Below are 22755 nucleotides of genomic sequence, written 5' to 3'. Positions count from 1 at the left end.
TCTCAAGCCATTTGCACATAAAAAATAGGAGCCCACACAACACAAAAACACTGTTGCTGTATGTAGGTTTTATTTTATTTGTTTTTTATCTTATATTTTGGAAATGTACATCCAGTGGTTTTTTTCCTTTTAATTTTTTGGGGGGGCCCTAAGCTATAGCTTGATTAGCTTATACGTAAATCCGGCACTGGGTCCTTGCAATGCCCCACCAGATGCTTATTCTGGGAAGCCCTGCATGCAGGATTTGAGCCCGACAGCCCTTTCCCCTCTGCATTCCTGCAACTGGGATTCAGAAGCCTTGCTGTCTCCAACCACAGAGGAAGGGAATGGCCTCCGTCATGACTATAAAGCCATTGCTAGCCCTCTCCTCTCCATGGAAGTGAGAGCTGGACCATAAAGAAGGCTGATCGCCAAAGAATTGATGCTTTTGAATTCTGGTGCTGGAGGAGACTCTTGAGAGTCCCATGGACTGCAAGAAGATCAAACCTATCCATTCTGAGGGAAATCAGCTCACTGGAAGCACAGATCCTGAAGCTGAGGCTCCAAGACTTTGGCCACCTCATGAGAAGAGAAGACTCCCTGGAAAAGACCCTGATGTTGGGAAAGATGGAGGGCACAGGGAGAAGGGGACGGCAGAGGACGAGATGGTTGAACAGTCTTCTCGAAGCTACGAACATGAGTCTGACCAAACTGCAGGAGGCAGTGCAAGACAGGAGTGCCTGGCGTGCTCTGGTCCATGGGGTCACAAAGAGTCGGACACGACTAAACAACAACTCCTTCTCCATGAATTTGTCTAATCCTGGCCATCCCTGCCTCCTGTGGGAGGGAGTTCCACAGATGAACTCTCTACTCCAGCTATGCCCAGACTGCGGCCCTCCAGATGTTTTGGCCTACAACTCCCATGATCCCTAGGTAACAGGACCAATGGTCGGGGAAGATGGGAATTGTAGTCCAAAACATCTGGAGGGCCGAAGTTTGGGGATGCCTGCTCTACTCTGTGCGAAGAAGGGCTTTCTTTTATCATGAAAAATCATCTCCTTTATATATATCAACCCCCGTTACACACATGTATGCAATTTTGCAAAATAAAAATATTAATAGCAATAACCCCCAGCCGTATGCCTACTATATGGAAGTTAACCATGGGACAACAAAAATGGATTTTAGGCACTCTAATGGTAGCTGATATTGATGAACTGTATCTCCTTCAATCAGTGGACTGATTATAGGATAACACTACGAACGGACAGATTATGGATGTGGACTCTGCTTGGATAAATACGACAATATTTGGAACAAATTTATGCAAAACGTAGGAGGCTATTAATATTTACATTAGTATTAGGATAAGAATATCAAATTTCTAAAAGAATGTATGGGTTAGGCTATTTTTGTACATATTCATATAATGTTTTCCCCCTTTACACAGTTGTGTGTGTTTTTTTATTTTTGTATCACTTTATTGCTTTATAATTGATTTTTTTCAATAAAAAAGCAATTTAATAAAAAAAAAATCATGAAAGTCCATCTCCTATATATCTACTTCTGATAAACACAAGTATGCAATTTTGCACACCCACCCACCCCAAAAAATCCCCAATGTTATGCACCTTTGTGTGTTATTTTCACTAATATATGCACTTCAGAGGAGTTTTACTTCACTGGCAGATATCCTGGAAATAATCTTTGGCACGTGACCCCAACATCCAGGTAATCTAAGCAGCGCCGAGAGGCACCTGCCATTCCTTCCTCGATTTGCTGGAGGGAGCAGATTCAGCAGTGTGCTTTAGCTGAGCAAACCCTGGTTTTGCCATTTCTTTCTTAAAAATTATACGCTGCTGGGCTGGGAAAGCCAGAAACCTCTAAGCGGCTCACAAAAGATAAAACAGCAAAATAGAGAAAAATTCACAACCACGCTCGTGAAAGATTAAAAGGCTGAAACAAGATGAAATTCACCTCGACTTTCTAAGGCAGGCCTGTCTATAGAAGAATGGTCACAGCGAAGGCGCCTGCTCAATCTCAATCGGCGGGGAGTTCCAAAGGGGAGGCAGCACAAAACAACCGAGTTTTTATCAACGGATAGCGGGAATTGGACGGCCCCTGTGGCTGTGCCAGTTTTGCCAAGTGAAGCGGTTGAGGGGGTGAAGGGGGGGTCAGGCAATCTCGTCGCCCCAATTTGTTACAGGCTTTGTATTTTAACCGCAACACCTTTGACTTGGCTGGAAGCTCGACTGGCTCCCCTCCTCGTCCTTCTGCCGGCAGATGAAGATTTTTCTTGTTCCAACAGACTTTAGGGAACCGACTGCTTTAAGCTAAAGGGCTTTTTACTACCTTGTCCAGATATACAGCGGTACCTCGGTTTTCAAACGTAATCCGTCTCGGAAGACCGTTTGAGTTCCGAAACGTTCAAAAACCGAGGCACAAAGGGCGGTCTGCAAATTTAAAAGAGAAAACAGAGAAAAATAACATACGCACTCAGAGGAAGCCATTCGACTTCCGAGGTGTGTTCAAAAATGGAAGCATTTACTTCCAGGTTTACGGCATTTGAAAACCGAAACGGGCATCAACGGAGACGTTTGAAAACCGCGGTACCACTCTGTGTGTGTGTGTGTGTGTGTGTGTGTGTGAGAGAGAGAGAGAGAGAGAGAATACACACACACACACACACACACACACACAGACAAAATTTTAATACAGTGGTATCTCGGTTTAAGTACACAATTGGTTCCGGAAGTCTGTACTTAACCTGAAGCGAACTTTCCCATTGAAAGTAATAGAAAGTGGATTAATCCGTTCCAGACGATGAAAAACACCCCCTAAAACAGCAATTTAACACGAATTTTATTGTCTAATGAGACCATTGATCCATAAAATTAAGGCAATAATCAATGTACAGTGGTACCTCAGGTTAAGTACTTAATTGGTTCTGGAAGTCCGTACTTAACCTGAAGCGAACTTTCCCAATGAAAGTAATGGAAAGGGGATTAATCCGTTCCAGACGGGTTCGTGGAGTACTTAAACTGAAAGTACTCAAACCAAGGCATACTTAAACCGAGGTATGACTGTACTACCAGTGTTTCGTTGCCTTTTTAATGATTGGTTTTTTTCTATGTTTTTAGCCATTCTTGTTTTTATCCATAAGCCGCCTTGAGTCCTATCAGGGCATAAAAGGTAAAGGGGCCCCTGACCATCAGGTCCAGTCGTGTCCGACTCTGGGGTTGCGGCGCTCATCTCACTCTATAGGCCAAGGGAGCCGGCGTTTGTCCGCAGACAGCTTCCGGGTCATGTGGCCAGCATGACAAAGCTGCTTCTGGCGAACCAGAGCAGCGCACGGAAACGCCGTTTACCTTCCCGCTGTAGCGGTACCTATTTATCTACTTGCACTTTGATGTGCTTTCGAACTGCTAGGTTGGCAGGAGCTAGGACCGAGCAATGGGAGCTCACCCCATTGCAGGGATTCGAACTGCCGACCTTCTGATCAGCGAGCCCTAGACTCTCTGGTTTAACCCACAGCACCACCTGGGTCCCTGGCCACCTGGTTTTTAGCCATTCTTGGTTTTATCCGTAAGCCGCCTTGAGTCCCGTCAGGGCATAAACAAACAAAAACAAATGCAACAACTTAGTTAGGAAGTTGGGAATTGTAGTCCAAAACATCTGGAGGGCCGAAGTTTGGGGATGCCTGGTCAAAGGCCTGGAAATGATGCCTTATGAGGAACGGCTTAGGGAGCTGGGTATGTTTAGCCTGGAGAAGAGAAGGTTAAGGGGTGATATGATAGCCATGTTCAAATATATGAAAGGATGTCCTATAGAGGAGGGTGAAAGGTTGTTTTCTGCTGCTCCAGAGAAGCGGACATGGAGCAATGGATTCAAGCTACAAGAAAGAAGATTCCACCTATACATTAGGAAGAACTTCCTGACAGTAAGAGCTGTTCGGCAGTGGAATTTGCTACCAAGGAGTGTGGTGGGGACTCCTTCTTTGGAGGTCTTTAAGCAGAGGCTTGACAGGCATATGTCAAGAATGCTTTGATGGTGTTTCCTGCTTGGAAGGGGGTTGGACTGGATGGCCCTTGTGGTCTCTTCCAACTCTATGATCTTTTTTGTTAAGGCAACCAGTTCAGACCTCTAAGCACAGGCCTTGCATGTTGAAGAGGCTCGCCGTGTCACCTGTCCTGGCTGCTTTGGCTGAGATTCCTGCATTGCACAGGGTTGGACTAGATGGCCTTCGGGGACCCTTCCAACTCTAAGATGCCCTGATTCTAGAACCTGCTGGGCCATGGGAAGAACAAAAGCATGCTGGGCTCGATCACCCCTCTTAGACCTTATCCAGGAGCCAGCCGGGGACCGCCCAGTACCTGAGAGAATAGAATAGGTGATGGCAGCCTTCAGGTCGCGGTCTCCGTCCTCGGCGTGGATGGGACCAGGCAGGAACTGGAGGGGTCCTGTCTGCAAAAGATAAACAACCTTCAGGGAAAGCAGGCAGAGAAACGTGAAGCGGCAGGGGAGCGAGTGCGAGTTTCTGCCCTGCACGTCACATTTTTAACGCCAGGTGCCCCTCCTCACCTTGACCTCCCCTTCCGTGATGTTGGTGGTGTAGACAGGGCTGATGCAGACGCCGACCCCGTCGTGCGACAGGAAGTTGCACGGCAGGAACTGGGGGTACTGGTCATCCCCGTCCATCACGTTGACCTGGATCCTGGCTGAGGAATTGTACCTCTCCTTTGTGTTCATTTCCTGGGGCAGAGAAAGCTCAGGTTAAACGCCCCAGTGTAAGAACATAAGAAGAGTGCTTCTGGATCAGGCCAGTGGCCCATCGAGTCCAGCATCCTGTACTGTCCGGATGCCTGATGATCGTCTTCCAAAGCTCTATTCCGAACATAAACATGGAAAGCGTCATGCTGGTGGTCAACAAAAGAGGTTTAAAATCTGTCTCAAGGCAAATCTTTAAAAAATGTAGTTGAAACACTGACAACTGGGAAACACTGGCCTGCAAGGGCTCCAGTTGGAGAACAGCCTTTACCAAAGGTGTCATGGGCTTTGAAGATACTCTATCTCAGGACGCAAGGGAGAAACGTGCTAAGAGGAAGGCACGCTTGGCAAATCCACACCGTGATTAACTCCTGCCCGGAAACCAATGTCCCCACTAGAAGGACGTGTGGATCCAGAATTGGCCTCCACAGTCACTTACGGACCCATTGTTAAAACTGTGTTTATGGAAGACAATCTTACTCGGCAAAGTGATCACCAAAGAAGAAGGAAGAAGACTCACAGGGGCCAACCAGAGGCCTCAACAGGAAACCTTCCAGCAGGATCTGAACACAAGACCCCTCTTCCCCTCCTGTGGCTTCCAGAAACTGGTGGAGGATAGAGCAGAGCTATTGTGGTTCGTAGTCATGGATGGCCCTCTCCTCCTCCATGAATTTATCTAACCCTCTTTTAAAGCAATCTAGGTTGGTGGCCATCCCTGCCTCCTGTGGGAGGGAGTTCCGCAGGTGAACGCTGCGATTAAAAGGAATTTCTTTTATCGGTCCAGGTGAAAATCCGCCCGCAAGTTCATCTCCTGATATTAACAAAGACGCCATTTTGTAAGGAAATTCCCCCTCATCGTAACGCACAATGTAATTTTCATTAATCCATGCATTTCTACACACACCTCAGAGGTAGGGCTGCAAAAGGTTGGGAATTCCCTGAACGTAGCTGGGCTTCGGCCCTCATAAACAGCAGAAATCGCGGAAATGTCTGGGAAAGATCGGATGTATGCCAACCCAGGTTGGAAGTGTAGTTTTTGGCGAATTTCCAGAAAAAAATCTGCCAAAATCCTGTAATTCTGCCCCAAACTTTTGTTTCTGGATTTTCACTTCTTTCATTGGCCTGATCCTGAAGGCTCTTCCCATCCTCTAATTGCAAGGCTGGCTTCCTATCTCCCGGAGATGAAAAGCAGATTTGCAGATTTCTATTTCCCTGGCTCAGCCTTCGTATGGGTCGGTCACTTATGCAGGCGGACACTCCCCTCAGTGGGACAAATTTTGCCCTGAAAAATTAACACCCGCTTTTATGCACAAACACCTCCAGCAGAGAAACATAGCAGAGGGGATTTGAGTCCCGGCGGCCAGGTGAACTAAATACAGGTTCTGCATTTCTCCTTAGGTTCCAGCTCAGGCTCAGAAAAAGAGAGGTTGCATGCGCAGAACCTCGGAGAAGGGCTACAGCTCAGTGTTAGAGCATCTTCAGGTTCGGGGTAGACAAAAATGAATCTCAATAGGGACAAATGTCAGGGTTCTGCCCTTAGGCAGGAAGATGCACAAATATAGGATGGGGGACACCTGCCTCACTAGCAGTGCATGTGAAAAGGATCCTGGGGTCTTGTTGGACCACAAGCTGAACATGAGTCCACAGTGTGATGCAGCAGCAAAAAAGGCCATTGCTATTCTGGGTTGCATCAACAGAAGTCGAGTGTCCAGATCAAGGGAAGTCATAGTCCCCCTCTATTCTGCCTTGGTCAGACCACACCTGGAATACTGTGTCCAGTTCTGGGCACCACAATTAAAGAAGGATGTTGACAAGCTGGAAGGTGTGTGGAGGAGGGCGACCAAGATGATCAAGGGTCTGGAAACCAAGCCTGATGAGGAACGGTTGAAGGATCTGGGTATGTTTAGCCTGGAGAAGAGGAGACTGAGGAGAAGATAGGACAGCCATCTTCAACTACCGTAAGGGCTGTTACGTGGTGGATGGAGCAAGCTTGTTTTCTCCTGTTCTGGAGGGTCAGACTCAAATCCATTACTGTATTATTATTATTATTATTATCATCATCATCATCATCATCATCATTATCTGAAGAAGTGTGCATGCACACGAAAGCTCATACCAATGACAAACTTAGTTGGTCTCTAAGGTGCTACTGGAAGGAATTTTTAAATTTTGTTTCGGCTACGGTAGACCAACACGGCTACCTACCTGTAACCATTATTATTTGTTATTTATTTATTTTTTAAAAAAACTAATCTGGTAATGCAAAATGGGAGCAAAGGGAAGCAGGATGTGATTTTTGTAAACAGCTTTGAGGTCTTCTGGCGATGCAACGGTAGGACTCGAACCCATGGCTTTGAGGAGAATCTGACTAGACATCAGGAAGAACTTTCTGACGGTAAGAGCTGTTTGACAGGGGAACGGTCTCCCCCTTGGGAGGTGGCAGACTCTCCTTCCTCGGAGGTTTTTAAGCAGAGGTTGGATGGCCACCTGTCCTGGATGCTTTAGCTGAGATTCCTGCATTGCAGGGGGTTGGACTAGATGACCCTTGGGGTCCCTTCCAACTCTGCAATTTGATGATTCTACAAAATCAGAACGAACGCTCATTGAACAGCAAAGCATCCTCCTGCAAACGAATCGCGGCAAATGCTCTCCAAACACGTCAGACGGAAGCCCCGGCGTTGCCTTGAGCACCTGCGGGCACGTGCCGTGGGTGGCTGCCCCAGGGCATACCTGAAGGGCGCCTGGCTCGGAAGCAAACAAGCAGGGGGGGGGGCAAGGAGGAAGAGGTGGGAGAGGGAGCAGGATGGGCCTCGTGCAAAGGAAGGTGGCGCCGCTGGGCACCGTGCCACCTGGAGAGCAGCCCAAATCTCCCTCTCAGGGCAAGTGATGCAGAAGGGCTGGAGCGAAACCGGGGGGCACACCCTGTTTGGGCAAAGAGGGGGTGAGCCACACAGATGGCGGGGGGGGGCTCTTGGCATTCCTGGGGCCACGAGGGTATGGGGGCCAGCTCTGGATGCAGCGAGGTGCCGCTTCACGTGAGCCCTCTTAGGGAAATTAAAAGAAGAGGGGGAGAGATTTAAGCCATTAGCCCTGAAGGGGGGGAGCTGACAGGATCACGTCACCCCCAATTAGCCAGCTTAGAGAGGCCCAGGCAGCTGTTAATGAGCCGGCGAGCAGCGGTGGGGGTGGGGGTGTGCCTGAAAATAGCTGCCCACAAGGAAGAGGTTCCTGGTCTTTCCGAAAGGCCTCGCTCTCTCCCGCCACTTAGGTTTTGGTGGTGATTCCCGCACCGCAGGGCAGTTGGACGGGAGAACCCTTTGACTTTCTCCACGACAGCCTTCCCCAACCTGGCGCCCGCCAGATGTTTCGGCCGACGTCTCCGATCAGCACGGCACGTGCATCTCAAGGGCACCGTCTTGGCGTGGCTACCCAGGGCACCCCGTGACCAAAGGAAGTCTCCTTTGGGATGGCCGCCAACATGAACGGCATTGAAAGAGGACCGGGTGAGGGCTCTCGAGGGCTCACAATGGCTGTGCTCTCATTCCTGCATCGCAAGGGGTTGGGCTAGAGGACCCTTCCAACTCTACAATTCCACGGTTCCACGATTCCTCTGCAGTTGGAGGCTGCAATGCTTCTGAATACCAATTGCTGGAAACCACATGAGAGGAGAGGGCTCTTGTGGTCGGATCCTGCTTGCGAGTTTCCCACAGGCATCTGGCTGACCATTGTGAAAAGAGAGTTCTTGACTGGATGGGCCGTTGGCCTAATCCGGCAGACTTGCCTTGGAATCATAGAATTGTAGAGTTGGAAGGGACCCCAAAGGCCATCTAGTCCAACCCCCTGCAATGCAGGAATCTCAGCTAAAGCATCCAGGACAGATAAGCACCCAGCCTCTGCTTAAAAACCTCCAAGGAAGGAGAGTCCACCACCTTCCAAGGGAGACCGTTCTCCCCTGTCGAACAGCTCTTACCGTCAAAAAGTTATTCCTGATGTTTAGCCTGAATCCATGGGTCCTACATCCCAGAGCAGGAGAAAAGCGTTCTTATGTTCTCACAAGGTGCTCATGTTAATGTTTAAAGCCCTAAGTGACTCAGGCCCCAGAGGGGGACCTCTTGAGAGTTCCTCCATCCTCAGAGGCTCAGGATGGTAGCCTGGGAGAAAGGGCCTTTTCTGTGGTGGCCCCTAAGCCATGAAACTCCCTCCCTACAGAGGCATGTCTGGCACCTTCATTGCACAGCTTCTGGAGGATGCTGAAGAAACCTGTCCCTGGCCTTTGACCCTTCAGGTATATGTTTTTAGGACCCACCTTATTTCTGTAACTGCAAGTTATTTTAAACTGGTCTTACTTAACATTTTAACGTTCAAAATCTTGTGGGCCGGCCTGGGGCCTTAAGGTGGGATATTAATAAGAATAAGAATAATGTGTTTGGATTCTGCTCCCCAAAGGCATCTGGTTAGCTGCTGTGAGAACAGGTTGCCATTGGCCTCATCCAGCAAGTTTTTCTTATGTTCTTACGAGTTACTGAGAACACAGCATACTGGCTGGCATCCTGATGTGTGGGAGCAGCGAGGGGCACCAGCGAAGAGAGGATTTGGCCCTTGTGGGTGCCCCCATCCCCCCCCAATATCCCGCTCCCCTCCTCACCACAGCATGGATCACAAACTCAAGGTGCCTCTTGGTCTCGAAATCCAGCGCTTTGCCCAGGACGATCCTCCCGCTGTTGGGCAGGTCGATCCGGAAATATTTGGCGTCGGCCTGGAAGTTCAAACAGGGGTGGTAGCCACGCAGCTGGCACGGCTGATGCCCACAGAGGGTGACAAGCCCAGCATCCCTCAGGGTCCCCTCTCCCAAAGGCGCTTCTCCCGCCCGCTCACCCTTTGCCCTGCAAATCCATTTCCTCCACCCGCACAGGTATTGGCCGTAATCTACGCCCACGGCCAGGTCTAGGTGTCCTGGTTCCCCCTTGGCTAATCCCACGCCCACGCTGGCGTTGCCATGGAGCAACGGGGGTCGGCGAGGGACGGGCAGGTGCACTGCAGCCCCACGGTTCTGGCTGAGTGAGGGCTGGGCACCGTCCAACTCAGCCACGGCTTCAACACAAAACGGTGCCAACGCCTTTGCTTGCTTTGCTTTCTGCTGCCGGCGACCCATTTGGGGCTGGTAGGGCGGAAGGTCGGGAGCTGAACAGCAGGTGGCGCCAGTGCTGACCGCAGGAGACACACAACTTTTTTGCTGACACGGTTGTGGCTCTGTGTGGTTGGCGGGAGAATGGATCCATAAACGGAGAGGGAAGCAGTCAGAAGGGGCGCCTGAGTTCTTGCGATGGCCCAGTGAAATCTCATGCAAACTTCCCTGAGGAAGGTGGTAGGGTTTTAAAAGTTTGCATGACCTTCCCTGGGGGTTGGACTAGATGACCGCCAGGATCCCTTCCAATTCTACAGTTCTATGATTCCCACAGCCCAGTTGTTCCGAGTGCAATTTTGCCTTTGCGTGCAAAGCCCCGGAACATCACCCCAGCACAAGTTTTGGGGTGCTAGAATTCTAATAATAATAATAATAATAATAATAATAATAATAATAATAATAAATTTTATTATTTATACCCCGCCCATCTGGCTGGGTTTCCCCAGCCACTCTGGGCAGCTCCTAACTAAATATTTAAAACACAATACAGCATCAAACATCAATGACTTCCCTGAACAGGGCTGCCTTCAGATGTCTTCTAAAAGTCAGATAGTTGTTTATTTCCTTGACATCTGATGGGAGGGTGTTCCACAGGGCGGGTGCCACCACCGAGAAGGCCCTCTGCCTGGTTCCCTGTAACTTGGCTTCTCGTAGTGAGGGAACAGCCAGAAGGCCCTCGGAGCTGGACCTCAGTGTCTGGGCTGAGTGATGGGGGTGGAGACGCTCCTTCAGGTATACTGGACCGAGGCCGTTTAGGACTTTCAAGGTCAGCACCAACACTTTGAATTGTGCCCAGAAACATCCTGGGAGCCAATGTAGGTCTTTCAAGACTGGTGTTATGTGGTCTTGGCAGCCGCTCCCAGTCACTAGTCTAGCTGTTGCATTCTGGATTAGTTGTAGTTTCCAGGTCACCTTCAAAGGTAGCCCCACATAGAGCGCATTGCAGTAGTCCAAGCGGGAGATAACCAGAGCATGCACCACTCTGGGGAGACAGTCCGCGGGCAGGGAGGGTCTCAGCCTGCGTACCAGATGGAGCTGGTAGACAGCTGCCCTGGACAAAGAATTGACCTGCTCCTCCATGGACAGCTGTGAGTCCAAAATGACTCCCAGGCTGCGCACCTGGTCCTTGGTGCAGCGGGGAGGTCGGTACACCAAAAGGAATCCTGTACTGCCCTTATTGCCCAACTTCCAGAACATTTATACTTAAACTAAAGCAATCCCCATCCCCAACTAAAAGTTTGCCTTCCTCCTCCCTGTGGCCTTGGGGAGAGGACTCACCGACGTGCCGTCGATCACGTACATGAGGGTGTCGCCATCGGCATCTTCCGCCTGGGTGCTGAAGATCACGGAGTGGGGGGCAGCCAGCTGGGGACAAGAGAGTGGGAGAGCAGGGTTAGGTGGGAAGTCAGGTCTAGTGAGAGGGGTCCTCCTTATCCACTCTCTCATCCTTCCTGGGATATGGGGATAAAGCATACCCAGGCATGGGCGTACCCAGCAAGGGGCAGGGGGGCAGCTGCCCCCCGAAGCATTTTTTTTTTAAAAAAAATGGTTATAAAGTGATGAAATGAAACGAAATTAGGTAGGGCGAATCCAGGCAATGTGGCTGGCTAGAGAACCTCGTCCCTCATACCAGTGACGTCTCATCTGCCCGCTGTGAGAGGGAACAGGAAACACTCTTTTTTGGCAGAATATCAACTTCCTCAGGATTAGCCTTTTCCACCGCGGTTTCGCAGTTAAGTCATGCATTGAGGACCAAGGAGACCCGGGTTCAAATCCTCATGCCGCTATCAAAGGCTTACTGAGTGACCTCAGGCAGGCGCGCCGAGTTGCACCCAACATGTGGGGGGGGGGCCCTGTTGCACATTGATGATGTCACAACGCCCCCCCTCCAGTTGGGCCATGCCTACCGGGATGCTCTGGCGGGGACCATGGAGGGCAAAAATCACCCTCTAAGCCGCTCGCCTTCACCCGGCACCCCAGTGCTCGCCCAGGGGTGGTGGGCATGATGGCCCCCTCAATATTGGGTGAGGGGGGGCTCAGCCCCCTGCCTCATAATATTGAGTGGGGTGAACCTTTTTCTGCCCCCTATATCCAGCACCCTGACCTCAGGCCAGTCACTAATATCACTCAGTTTAACCTGCCTTGCAGGGCTGTTGGGAAGATAAAATGGCTAGAGGTGTGCAGAGAACATCGTCTGCTCCTTGGAGGAAGAAGATAATAAAAAGAAACCCGATCTTTAGCACTGAAATAAGATGTCCCGCAGCCGCCCCGATTTGACTGAGACACCCCAGAATCACAGAAGCCGTTCACAGCTTCGGATTGGATCCCAGAATGTCCTATTTTTGGGGTCCAGCACTTCTGCGTGAGCCAAAGGATGTTGCCAAGAGCCAGTGCTTGTTTTCTTTAATACAATGTTTAGGGGGTACTCTCATTTTCCTACTCATATTCAAATACTGCCCCTCAATGAGACCAAACTTAGATCCACTAAATGTTGAGGGGTATGTGGGAGGAAGACCCACAGTTGTTGAGCTTTTTTTGGGGGGGGTGATCAACCAGGATCACACGATCAACCAAGATCAGCCAGGGGCGCCCCGTGATCGACTAGTAGATTGCGATCAACCTGTTGGACAGGGGATGGAAGAACCTGGTTTCCTGTGGTTTGCTGTTTGTTCCGATTGAGCAATAAAGAGCGGGTTTTCTTTGGGAAAAGCCAGACCGCTTGGACCCATACCTAGAACGATTTGGACTAAATGGGCCTTCTGGTGCCTTCCAACACTACGAGTCTATGACTCTAACCATGTCCGAGCCAACTTCAGGATAAGGCGGGTTATAACTCATTTCCATTATTATTACAAATGCAGCAAATAAAGAAATAAAGCGAGTGAACACGACTGAGCTCGCTCCTTTCATCCTACTCAGAGCGACCACTCCTTGAGTCCCCGACATCCGTAACACCCAGCCGCCGCCACCGGAGGCCGCTAGCTCACTCTGCCAAATGGTAGGACCGGGACCTTGGCAGGACACACCCCCCAACATGGGGTGACACCCCCACTCTCAGGAAGAAGGAAGGAAAAGCCAGAAAAATTCCTCTGTGTGTGTGAAACGCATGATTATTTCTCTTCCTGAACTCCCCGCAAAATGCTTGGTCTTTCTCCTCTCGAGTCCCCTATTCTGGAGAAGGAGCCCGGGGTCTTCCTGACCCCTCCAGTCCCAGCTGGGCGCCAGGCGCTCACCTCACTGATGTTCTGCGTCAAAATGGTGTCCTCCCGGAACCGCGGCTTGTTGTCGTTCTCGTTCATCACCTGGACTATAATCCTGTACTCAGCCTGCCAGGGAAGAAGAGGGTGTTGTGAGCTTCCCTCGAGCGCCGCCTGCCCCGGAAAACTATAGTTCCCTTTGCTGGGAGAAATGGAGATGGGTGGGGGGTGGGCCTGCGCCCTGGAGTTGGGAGACGGGGATCATGGACAGCAATGCAGCAGCGGGTCCCCCGAGGATCCTGGATCTCTGTTTACGATTTTGTGCTACATTTTACAGCAAGGCTCCCATGGGAGAAGTGTCACAGGGCGCCAGAGCTACAGGAGACGGGGTCCATGGGGTCACGAAGAGTCGGACACGACTAAACGACTAAACAACAATAAGGAAAAGTGGGACATTCCAGGATCAGTTCAGAAACACGACCAAACGACTAAATAACAACAACAATAAAATGCAATGTTTTGTACCGGCGAGAAGCCGTCTTCCGTGCATGTGAAGGAAACCATCAGAACAGGAGTTTCCAATGCCTGGAAGAGAGAGAGAAAAGAGAGCGTCACCCGACATCATTCAAGCATCTCTTTCCTCAACTTTGCAAATGCAGAATTGTTATTTTTTTAATCCTTTTTATTTGTGCTCACCAAGGGTTCCTCATCATTCTGGGGGGAAAGAGGAGAAGATGGGCGCTGCAGGCCTCTCTCCTGGGCCCGGTGTCGTACAACAATTTTATAAATGGCTTGGATAAAAGGAATTGAGAAGATGCTCGCCATATTTGCAGGTGGTACCAAACTGGGAGGGGTAGCTGATGCCACAGAAGACAGAATCAGGATTTAGGACGGCCTTAAAGATTGGAGAACAGGGCCAGAAGTAACTAAATGGATCTCAGTAGGGACAAAGAGATGGTACTGCGCTTAGGCAGGGAAAAAATCTAAGGCACAAATATAGGATGAATAATAGAATCTGTACATCCTAGGAGCCTACACAACGCAAAACACTGTTGCTGTATGTAGCATAGCTGCCAAGTTTTCCCTTTTCTCGCGAGGAAGCCTATTCAGCATAAGGGAAAATCCCTGTAAAAAAGGGATAACTTGGCAGCTATGGTATGTAGGCTTTATTTTATTTGTTTTTCATTTTATATTTTGGAAATGTACATCCAGTGTTTTTTTTCCCTTTACAGTGGTGTCTCGCTAGATGAAATTAATTCGTTCCACGAGTCTTTTCTTATAGTGAAAAATTCGTCTAGCGAATCCCATAGGAATGCATTCATTTTTTTTGGAATTTTTTCCCCCCATAGGAACGCATTAATTGAATTTCAATGCATTCCTATGGGAAACCGTGATTCGCTAGACGAATTTTTCGTAAAACGCATTCGTCTAGCGAGGCAAGCTCTGCTCGACAAATCCTTTCGTTAAGCGGAAATTTCGTTAAGCAGGGCATTTGTTAAGCGAGGCACCACTGTAGTTTTTTTTAAGGGCTCCCAGGAGAGTGGGGCCGTAAGCTATAGTTTGTTTAGCTTATTCGTAAACCTGGCACTGGCAGGGGGGGGGGGCTGCACTCACCTCTCGGTCCAACACCTTTTCCTCGGAGACGTTCAGCCGCACAGCCTTCCCGTCCAAGTAGAACCAATCGGCATCGATCCCGCCCAAGGTCAGCTGGACAGAGTCGCCCTCGGGATCGGCGGACACCATTAACCGGCAGACCAAGGTGCCGTAGGGACTGTTCTCCGGGATCTCGGTGAAGATGTTGCTCCCCCCGCTGCACTGGTCAGCAACCGCTGGCAGTCCCGGAGGGGGAAAGGGACAGGTCAGACACCGCTGAGAATTTCACAGAGTGGCAGAGACCCCCAAAGGTCATCCAACCCCACCCCTCGACCGGCTCGATCCACATCCATGAGTATTCAGGGCTTGGGCGAGACTGTTCCATGCCGCCCCAATCTCCGATGGGTGAGAAAACTCTAGAGTTCCAGCACTTACTTGGCGTCCTGCTTCCTCGGAAGAAAGGTCAGTGGAGGATAAATGGTTTTATTGGCACATATTTACAACCTGGGCATTTGATGGAGGGCCTTGTGGTGTAGACACCCCAACCGATCTCGCTTCTGCATTTGTCGCAGTTTCGGATCCACCCCAGAGCGGTCACACTTTACCCAAATCTAACATCCTCTACCGTATATAAAACTAGGGGGGCTTTTTCCTGAAAAATTATGTTTAAAATAGGGGGTTGTCTTATACATGGGTAGTGCCCAGGGGTGGTGGTGTGGGATTGCTTGATGCCGCGAGCCTGAGATGGTCTTCAGCGCGCAGCAAGGGGTGGTGTTGATTGGGTGTTGCTGCAACAACTGGGCCGGCGATCGACTGTCGCGACGGGTGCAAGTGTTAGCATCTGCCATGCGGGTGTTTGATTTTCGGCAATGCCCCCCCTAAAAAAAGCTCAACAACTCTGTGCAGTCCTCTGCAAAAAAAAAAAAAGCTCAAGAGCTCTGGGCAATCTTACCCCATTTTCTTAATTTTTAGTCCCCCCAAAATAGGGGGTGTCCTATACATGGGGGCGAGTTATACACGGAAAAATATGGAAAGCATTTTTAGATGTGTAATGTAACTAGATATAGTGGTACCTCGGTTTATGAACACAATTGGTTCCGGATGTCTGTTCATAAACTGAAGCGTTCATAAACTGAAGCGAACTTTCCCATTGAAAGTAATGGAAAGTGAATTAATCCGTTCCAGATGAGTCTGTGGCATTCGTAAACCGAAAATTCGTAAACCGAGGTGTTCAGAAACCGATGTTCCACTGTAACTCCATTGAGAAATGGAGAAATTCAGAGAGGTGTGGCTTTTGAATGATGGCTGCATTTTGGGGTTTCTCCATACCGTTTGCCTCACACCTAGAAAGCACGGAGCTGAGAGTTTTTTTTCCATTTGCCACGCCATGAAAACCTTCTCTTTAGAATCACAGAATTGTAGAGTTGGAAGGATTGCCCAAGGGTCATCTAGTCCAGTCCCTTGCAATGCAGGGATTTCAACCGAAACATCCAGGACAGATGGCCATCCAACCTCTGCTTTAAAACTTCCAAGGAGAGTCCACCACCTCCCAAGGGAGACCGTTCCCACTGTCAAACAGCTCTTGCCGTCAGAAAGTTTCCCCTGATGTCTAATCGAAATCTCCTTTCTTCTAATTTGAAGCCATGCGTTCGAGTCCTACTGCTGAATCAGAGCAAACACCATTCAGCAGAAAACTCAGTTGAGGTTTGCTCCAATTCAGTGGCAGAGAGTGGGTTTTCCTGGGGGGGGGGGGGGACGGCAGGACAAACAGAAGTGGGAATGAGCATTTGGTTTGCGCTTAGTTTTGGGAAATGTACATTAGGGAGGTTTGCCTTTGAAAGCAAACCGGCCTGAATTTCTTTACCATCCCTGAACTCCACAGCACAACATAAGCAAAACAGAATCCACAGGTTGAACAGCCATCTTGGTTTTCAGACTGAAGCCATTTTGGGGAGCAAGATCTAATATCTAAATATGTACAGATAAATTTCAACCAAAGCAGAACACAGGAAGATTCAGAGGGGGGAAATGTGCTGTATTTAATTGAGCAGGGAGATATTTTTTCTATTCCAATTGTTTTTATTTTAAGCGTACGGATGCACAACGTTGCCTTCGGCCAGCCAAACGGAAAGGTCTGAACAACAACAAGCAACACATCGGGTAATAATATACTGACAAAATATTTATAACATTATATTGTTTCAAAATTCATAAACAGAAGATATAGAATATGTGCATGGAGTCACAAATAATAGGAATCAAATAAATGTTCCTTGAACAGGAATATAGGAGGGGTGAGTCACTATCAAAGATCACTGAGATGGAGGCAAAAAAAGCCTTTCCACAGTCAGCATCCTGCAAATGCAATGATACGGTAGGTGCTCCAAATGTAGCAATAGGGTAACAGTTCTTCCAGAACTTATTACATTGTCCCCAAAGGTACATCTAATGGCCATGGACCAGCTTACAGTATTATTGACGTGTTGTTTGTTCTTGTTCAGAGCTTTCTGTTTTGCAACACAAATGGAAAGGCCTGGCAGCTGGAAGACCTGAGAAGGACTTGGGGAAACCTTGTAATTTCGTAGCGTGCTTTAAACCCCTTATCCAAAGCAGCTTGTGCCAGAAGCTCTTCCTTCCTGCATCCACTAAGATTTCTGGACTCATTAACAAGTTTCACCCCCGGACAAAACCTGTCTGGTACCCAGTGGTAGAGAAAGAACGTTTCAGACTCTGGACTTGTTCCCAACCGCCCTGCTTTTAGGTAAAGGTAAAGGGACCCCTGACCATTAGGTCCAGTCGCAGACGACTCTGGGGTTGTGGCGCTCATCTCGCTTTACTGGCCGAGGGAGATGGCGTACAGCTCCGGGTCATGTGGCCAGCATGACAAAGCCGCTTCTGGCAAACCAGAAAACGGAAACGCTGTTTACTTTCCCGCTGTAGCGGTACCTATTTATCTACTTGCACTTTGACGTGCTTCCAAACTGCTAGGTTGGCAGGAGCTGGGACCGAACAATGGGAGCTCACCCCGCTACGGGGATTCGAACTGCCAACCTTCTAATCAGCAAGCCCTAGGCACTGTGGTTTAACCCACAGCGCCACCCCTGCTTTTAGGTAGCAACGTGGTATTTTCTCCATTTATTTCAAGATGTAGGAAGGCTGCCTGCCTGGGTCTGGAGTCCCTCCTGTTGACTGAGCTGCCCAGAAATCCTGTCCTGTCATGGCACCTCCCAAATCACTGGTAAGATTAACATACGGCCAATTGCATCGCCAGTCCAGCATCCTGTTCTCACAGTGGCTGAACATTTTGCCTGCGGGAAAACCCGCGAGATTCGAACACAAGAGCCCTTTCTCTCCTCCTGAATCGGGCGGATCTGTTCTGCAATGCCACAGATCCATCTACCTAGCAAAACCATTTCCCTTAAGGAGTGCCTTCTGCCAGCTTTGGGTCATAGCCGAGCTGTGTCCCTATCTGGTAACCACCAGGCTAGACTCCTGCAATGTGTTGTGTGTGGGGCTGCCCCCGGAGACTGTTCGGAAGCTATGGCGGATGCCCAGTGTGGCAGATGGATTGCTAACAGGAGAAAGAAAGCATGTTCTTGTCAGGCTTCAAGGAATCCTATCCCTCCTACGGTGGGATGGCAAGAAGCAGAGAACAAGAACAGTTCTTACCAAGTACAGTGGTACCTTGGTTCTCAAACGCCTTGGTTCTCAAACGCCAAAAACCCAGAAGTGTTCCGGTTTTTGGAAGCGGAATGTCCGGTGTGGCTGTCGGCTATTGTTTCCAGGGCACCTGCACCAATCAGAAGCTGTGCCTTGGTTTTCAAACATTTCGGAAGTCAAATAGACTTCCGGAACGGATTAAGTTTGGCGCTTTTGTTTTTGCTATTTATTTTGTGTTTTTGTTTTTGAGGCTTTTTCGGTTAATTTGTTTTTGTGACTGTGTGGAACCCAGTTCAGCTACTGATTGATTGATTGATCGATTGATTGTGTGACTGCGGAAATGGTTAAAAGCCCCCCTCCAAACAATGACTATCATCAATGCAGGTAAGAAAAAATAATAATTTTAATTTTTATCATCTACAATACTGTCTTATTTATTTTATAGTACAGCACATTGATTATTGCTTTCATTTTATGGATCAATGGTCTTGTTAGGTAGTAAAATTCATGTTACATTGCTGTTTTAGGGGTTGTTTTTAAAAGCATGGAACGGATTGATCCGTTTTGCATTACTTTCCATGGGAAAGTGTGCCTTGGTTTTGGAATGCTTTGGTTTTGGAACGGACTTCCGGAATTGATTAAGTTTGAGAACCAAGGTACCTTATTCAATATTCACAGAGAGAGACAAAGGAATGCGGTCTCTCTTAGATAATGACCGTTGCTCCGAGTAAAGTCCCACCCCACTACGTCGTCCCTATCCTACACTACTCCTGCTGACCTGTGCTTTCTGCCGCTGAGCTTTCTGTTCTCCTACTCTCACAGCACGCCTGGTCCTGGGAGAAGGGGGATCAGGAATGCTTTCTAGAGACACTGAGTGTGTCAGCTGTCTCTCCCCTGCTGCTGCTTCTTCTTCCTGCTATTCGTCTTCCAATATTTCCCAGCTTCTCCCCTCTGCAGCCTCTGAACAATGCCCTTCTGCAAACCACTGTTCTTAATCTATACTCTCCTCCTATTCTCAGGAAGGTACAGGAAGAGGGAGGGGGTCGGACTCCACCATTCCTCCTCAGTCCATCCCCTGACAGTTCTGGTCCGACTCCACTGGCTGCCAATCCGTTTATGGACCCAATTCAAAGAGCTGCTTTTGGCCTCGAAAGCCTCTTACGCAGTTCGAGAGTGCTATGCCGAAAAGACCACCTGGATCCCGAGAAGGTCACCGTGGCACCTCCGAGCCCAGACTGCCTGCCTGCCTGCCTGTGGCTCCACCTCTCTGCCAATCACAGTTCCTGGACTCACCTGTGATGAGCCGGAAGGACATGTCGATGGCGAGGAAGAGGATTCCGCATGTCAAAGGAGGCATATTTTGCAGCCAGGCGACCCGGGAGAAGCGGTTCTCACATGCAGGACTGCAGGGCAGGGCAGGCGAGGCAGCCGCAAGCAGGTTTCCTGGAGCGGAAGAAAGCGTCACGGCCAATGGATGAGCTGAATACAGATCAGGGGAATCCAATCGGACCATTTCACTTCCCCCAAACTTCAGTTGATTTCCACATCCATTTGCAATTTTTAAAGAAACATATATAAAACATCCACATGAAAACTCAGCATCATTTTAGTGCCAATTTCTACCAATATAAACTTTTTTCTTTCTCTTTTTTTGCATGAAATCGGGACTAATATCCACATTTTTGCAAGTGACATTTCCTGAATACAGTGCTTTTTTTCTCCTGGGGGTTACGCAGGGGTACGCACACCCCTAAACATTTTGTGAATCTTTGTACTTTTGTCCGTTGATTGTATTTATTTTTCCCGATTTGGGCTATAAAATGGTGATTTTCTCGAGTCAAAATGAGAGTACCCCTAAACGTTTTTATTGGCTCCAAAATGCCACACCAGCTCAAGGGCCAAGGTGTCCCAAGTGGTTCGTCTGGCTCTACAAACTCAGCCTCTCCTAATCTTTCTCCCCCCTAGCAAAGTCCAGGTCGGCTCATTTTACCTCCGGTTCCACAGTTTTGCACAGTCCGCAAGAAGCAAATCTACACAGTGAAGAGAGCCAGCTGGCATTTCCTGACCTAATCTGACTTCCTTCCATTTATTTGTCCGAATTCTGCTAGAAGACCAAATTCGAGACCAAATTCGGGGTTTTACAGTAGATCCTTCCCCCAGGGAGGAGAAGAAGCCGGTTCTGAGCTGAAAGACTGATCCGAGCTCAAAGGTTCAGCCCCGGAATAATAATAATATTATTATAATAATTTATTATTTATATCCCACCCATCTGGCTGGGTTTCCCCAGTCACTCTGGGCGGCTTCCAACCAAATATTAAAAACAATACTGCATCAAACATTAAAAACTTCCCTAAACAGGGAACAGGGCCGCCTTCAGTTGTCTTTTAAAAGTAGAATAGTTGCTTATTGCCTTGACATCTGCTGGGAGGGCATTCCACAGGGCAGGAGCCACCAACAAGAAGGCCCTCTGCCTAGTTCCCAGTAACCTCACTTCTCGCAGGGAGGGAACCGCCAGAAGGCCCTGGGCGCTGGACCGCAGTGTCCGGGCTGAATGATGGGAGTTGAGACGCTCCTTCAGGTATACAGGACCAAGGCCATTTCCAGAACTTGCTTCCAGAACAAAAGATGCAAAACTTCAATGCACAGAACCCTGCAAAATGCAGAACCAGCTGCCTCTGACCACGTGCAGAGTTCAGTCACTAAATCAACACATCTGACCGAGCTCCAGGTGTATGGGATGTGAGAGAGCATTGGAACATCAGAAGATACCTTCTGTATCAGGTCAAAGGACCATCCTAGCCTGGCTTCATCCTGTTCTCACAGTGGCAAGCAAGAGCTGAGCACAACAACAATTCGAAACATCATTCACTGTTTTACAGTGGAAAGTGAATTAATCCGTTCCAGATGGGTCCGCGGCATTCGTAAACCGAAAATTCATAAACTGAGGTGTTCATAAACCGAGGTTCCACTGTACAGGACTCTGAGTATTTTTCATATCCCTTTGCCGAAGCAGAAATGCCAAGGATTTGAAAAGCAGCCTGGCATGGAAGCGGGGAAAAGCAGCCTCAAATCTCACAGGGCTTCCCAATGCCATAGCTGTCAAGTTTCCCCCTTTTAAAAAGGAAATTCCCTATTGCCAAATAGGATTCCTCGCAAGAAAAGGGAAAAGTTGACAGCTGTGCCCAATGCAAATACTGTATTTTACTTTTTTTTTAAAAAAATTATTGGAATCTCTCGACATAAAATACAATAAGGATCAAACTAGTCTACGGAACAGTAATATTAAAGAGAACTGAAAGTTATAAAAGCAAGAGAAAAAATAAAAGAGAGAGAGAATATTTCTAAGGCCCTTCACCATATTTATATCATACCAATATGAATGTGAATACTAATATTTTACATAATGTGGCCTCCTTCAAAGGGTGGGGTGTGTTATGCATAGCAGTGGTTCTCAAACTTTTTCCTCTGGACCACCCTTTCAGAATAAAAACTTGCTCACACCACATCGAAAAATTGTATTGATAAGAAATGCACGGGAACACTGATGAATTGGAAAAAGAAAAACGCGGCTCTCTTCTACAATTGGATCGAAGACTTATACAAACTCGCAACATATGAACAACTTGCGTATAAACGCAGATTTGCCATGGACAATTTCCATGATAACTGGAATCCGTTCTTACAAATACTGTAATAGGTTAAGATCTGGTGAAGTACGATAACAACCTTGTAAAATATACAGTTTTGGGGGCTCCCCCCCTTTATTTCCCCTTCTACGTGGGTTCCATTTCTCTTTTTCTCTCTTTTATTTACGTCTCACCATGCTTAGTGCACGTATAATTATGTACTTTTTGAACTTTCAATAAAGGTGTTGGAAGGAAGGAAGGAAGGAAGGAAGGAAGGAAGGAAGGAAGGAAGGAAAGAAAGAAAGAAAGAAAGAAAGAAAGAAATGCACTGGAACACAAAAATAAAGAACTCTGAGCAGTGCTGGATTTATAACACAGAACACAGCTAATTTATAATACAATCGCGGGGCATTCAGAAAGTGTAAAATGATGCAGCTACACAAGAATTAAACGAGTCTCCTGCAAAGCTCTGTTCGAATAGAGATTCTGAATCGGTATCATTTGATGTTTTTGCTCTCATTTTGAAAGGGTATCTACTGGTATCCATAATCCACATTTTTAAAAATAATAATAATGATGATGATGATATTATACGGAAATGTTTAAATGTTTCTTGGATTGCCCTCGAATCTCTCTGTCACCCTTGCTATTCTCTCTTGCCACACACCCTTCGAGAACCACGGATGCAGGAATGTTTAAACTTCCGTTTTGGTTTTAGGCAATTCCAAGTTGTGGTGTGTTATAAGAA

At 48.2% G+C, this 22755-nt stretch overlaps 1 protein-coding gene across 1 annotated transcript in view; it reads right to left on the bottom strand.

Annotated features, from left to right (window-relative positions):
* The window catches only part of LOC118091543 (cadherin-related family member 5-like), a 38377-nt gene extending 16173 nt beyond the window's left edge, over nucleotides 1-22204 (bottom strand). Inside the window, exons 1-9 of the mRNA XM_060279763.1 lie at nucleotides 22195-22204; nucleotides 19675-19824; nucleotides 14743-14957; nucleotides 13654-13713; nucleotides 13165-13257; nucleotides 11210-11296; nucleotides 9392-9502; nucleotides 4561-4731; nucleotides 4353-4443 (exon numbers count right to left, since the gene is read on the bottom strand). Coding sequence (XP_060135746.1) covers nucleotides 4353-4443; nucleotides 4561-4731; nucleotides 9392-9502; nucleotides 11210-11296; nucleotides 13165-13257; nucleotides 13654-13713; nucleotides 14743-14957; nucleotides 19675-19824; nucleotides 22195-22204 — 988 coding nt within the window. The remainder of the gene's footprint in view (nucleotides 1-4352; nucleotides 4444-4560; nucleotides 4732-9391; nucleotides 9503-11209; nucleotides 11297-13164; nucleotides 13258-13653; nucleotides 13714-14742; nucleotides 14958-19674; nucleotides 19825-22194) is intronic.
* Between the last annotated feature and the right edge of the window lie 551 nt (nucleotides 22205-22755).

Source organism: Zootoca vivipara, chromosome 10 (assembly GCF_963506605.1).
Source record: "Zootoca vivipara chromosome 10, rZooViv1.1, whole genome shotgun sequence".
NCBI classification, from domain to species: Eukaryota; Metazoa; Chordata; class Lepidosauria; order Squamata; family Lacertidae; genus Zootoca; species Zootoca vivipara.
The sequence above is the reverse complement of the archived record's forward strand: the minus strand, read 5'-3'. Positions and strand labels throughout refer to the sequence as shown.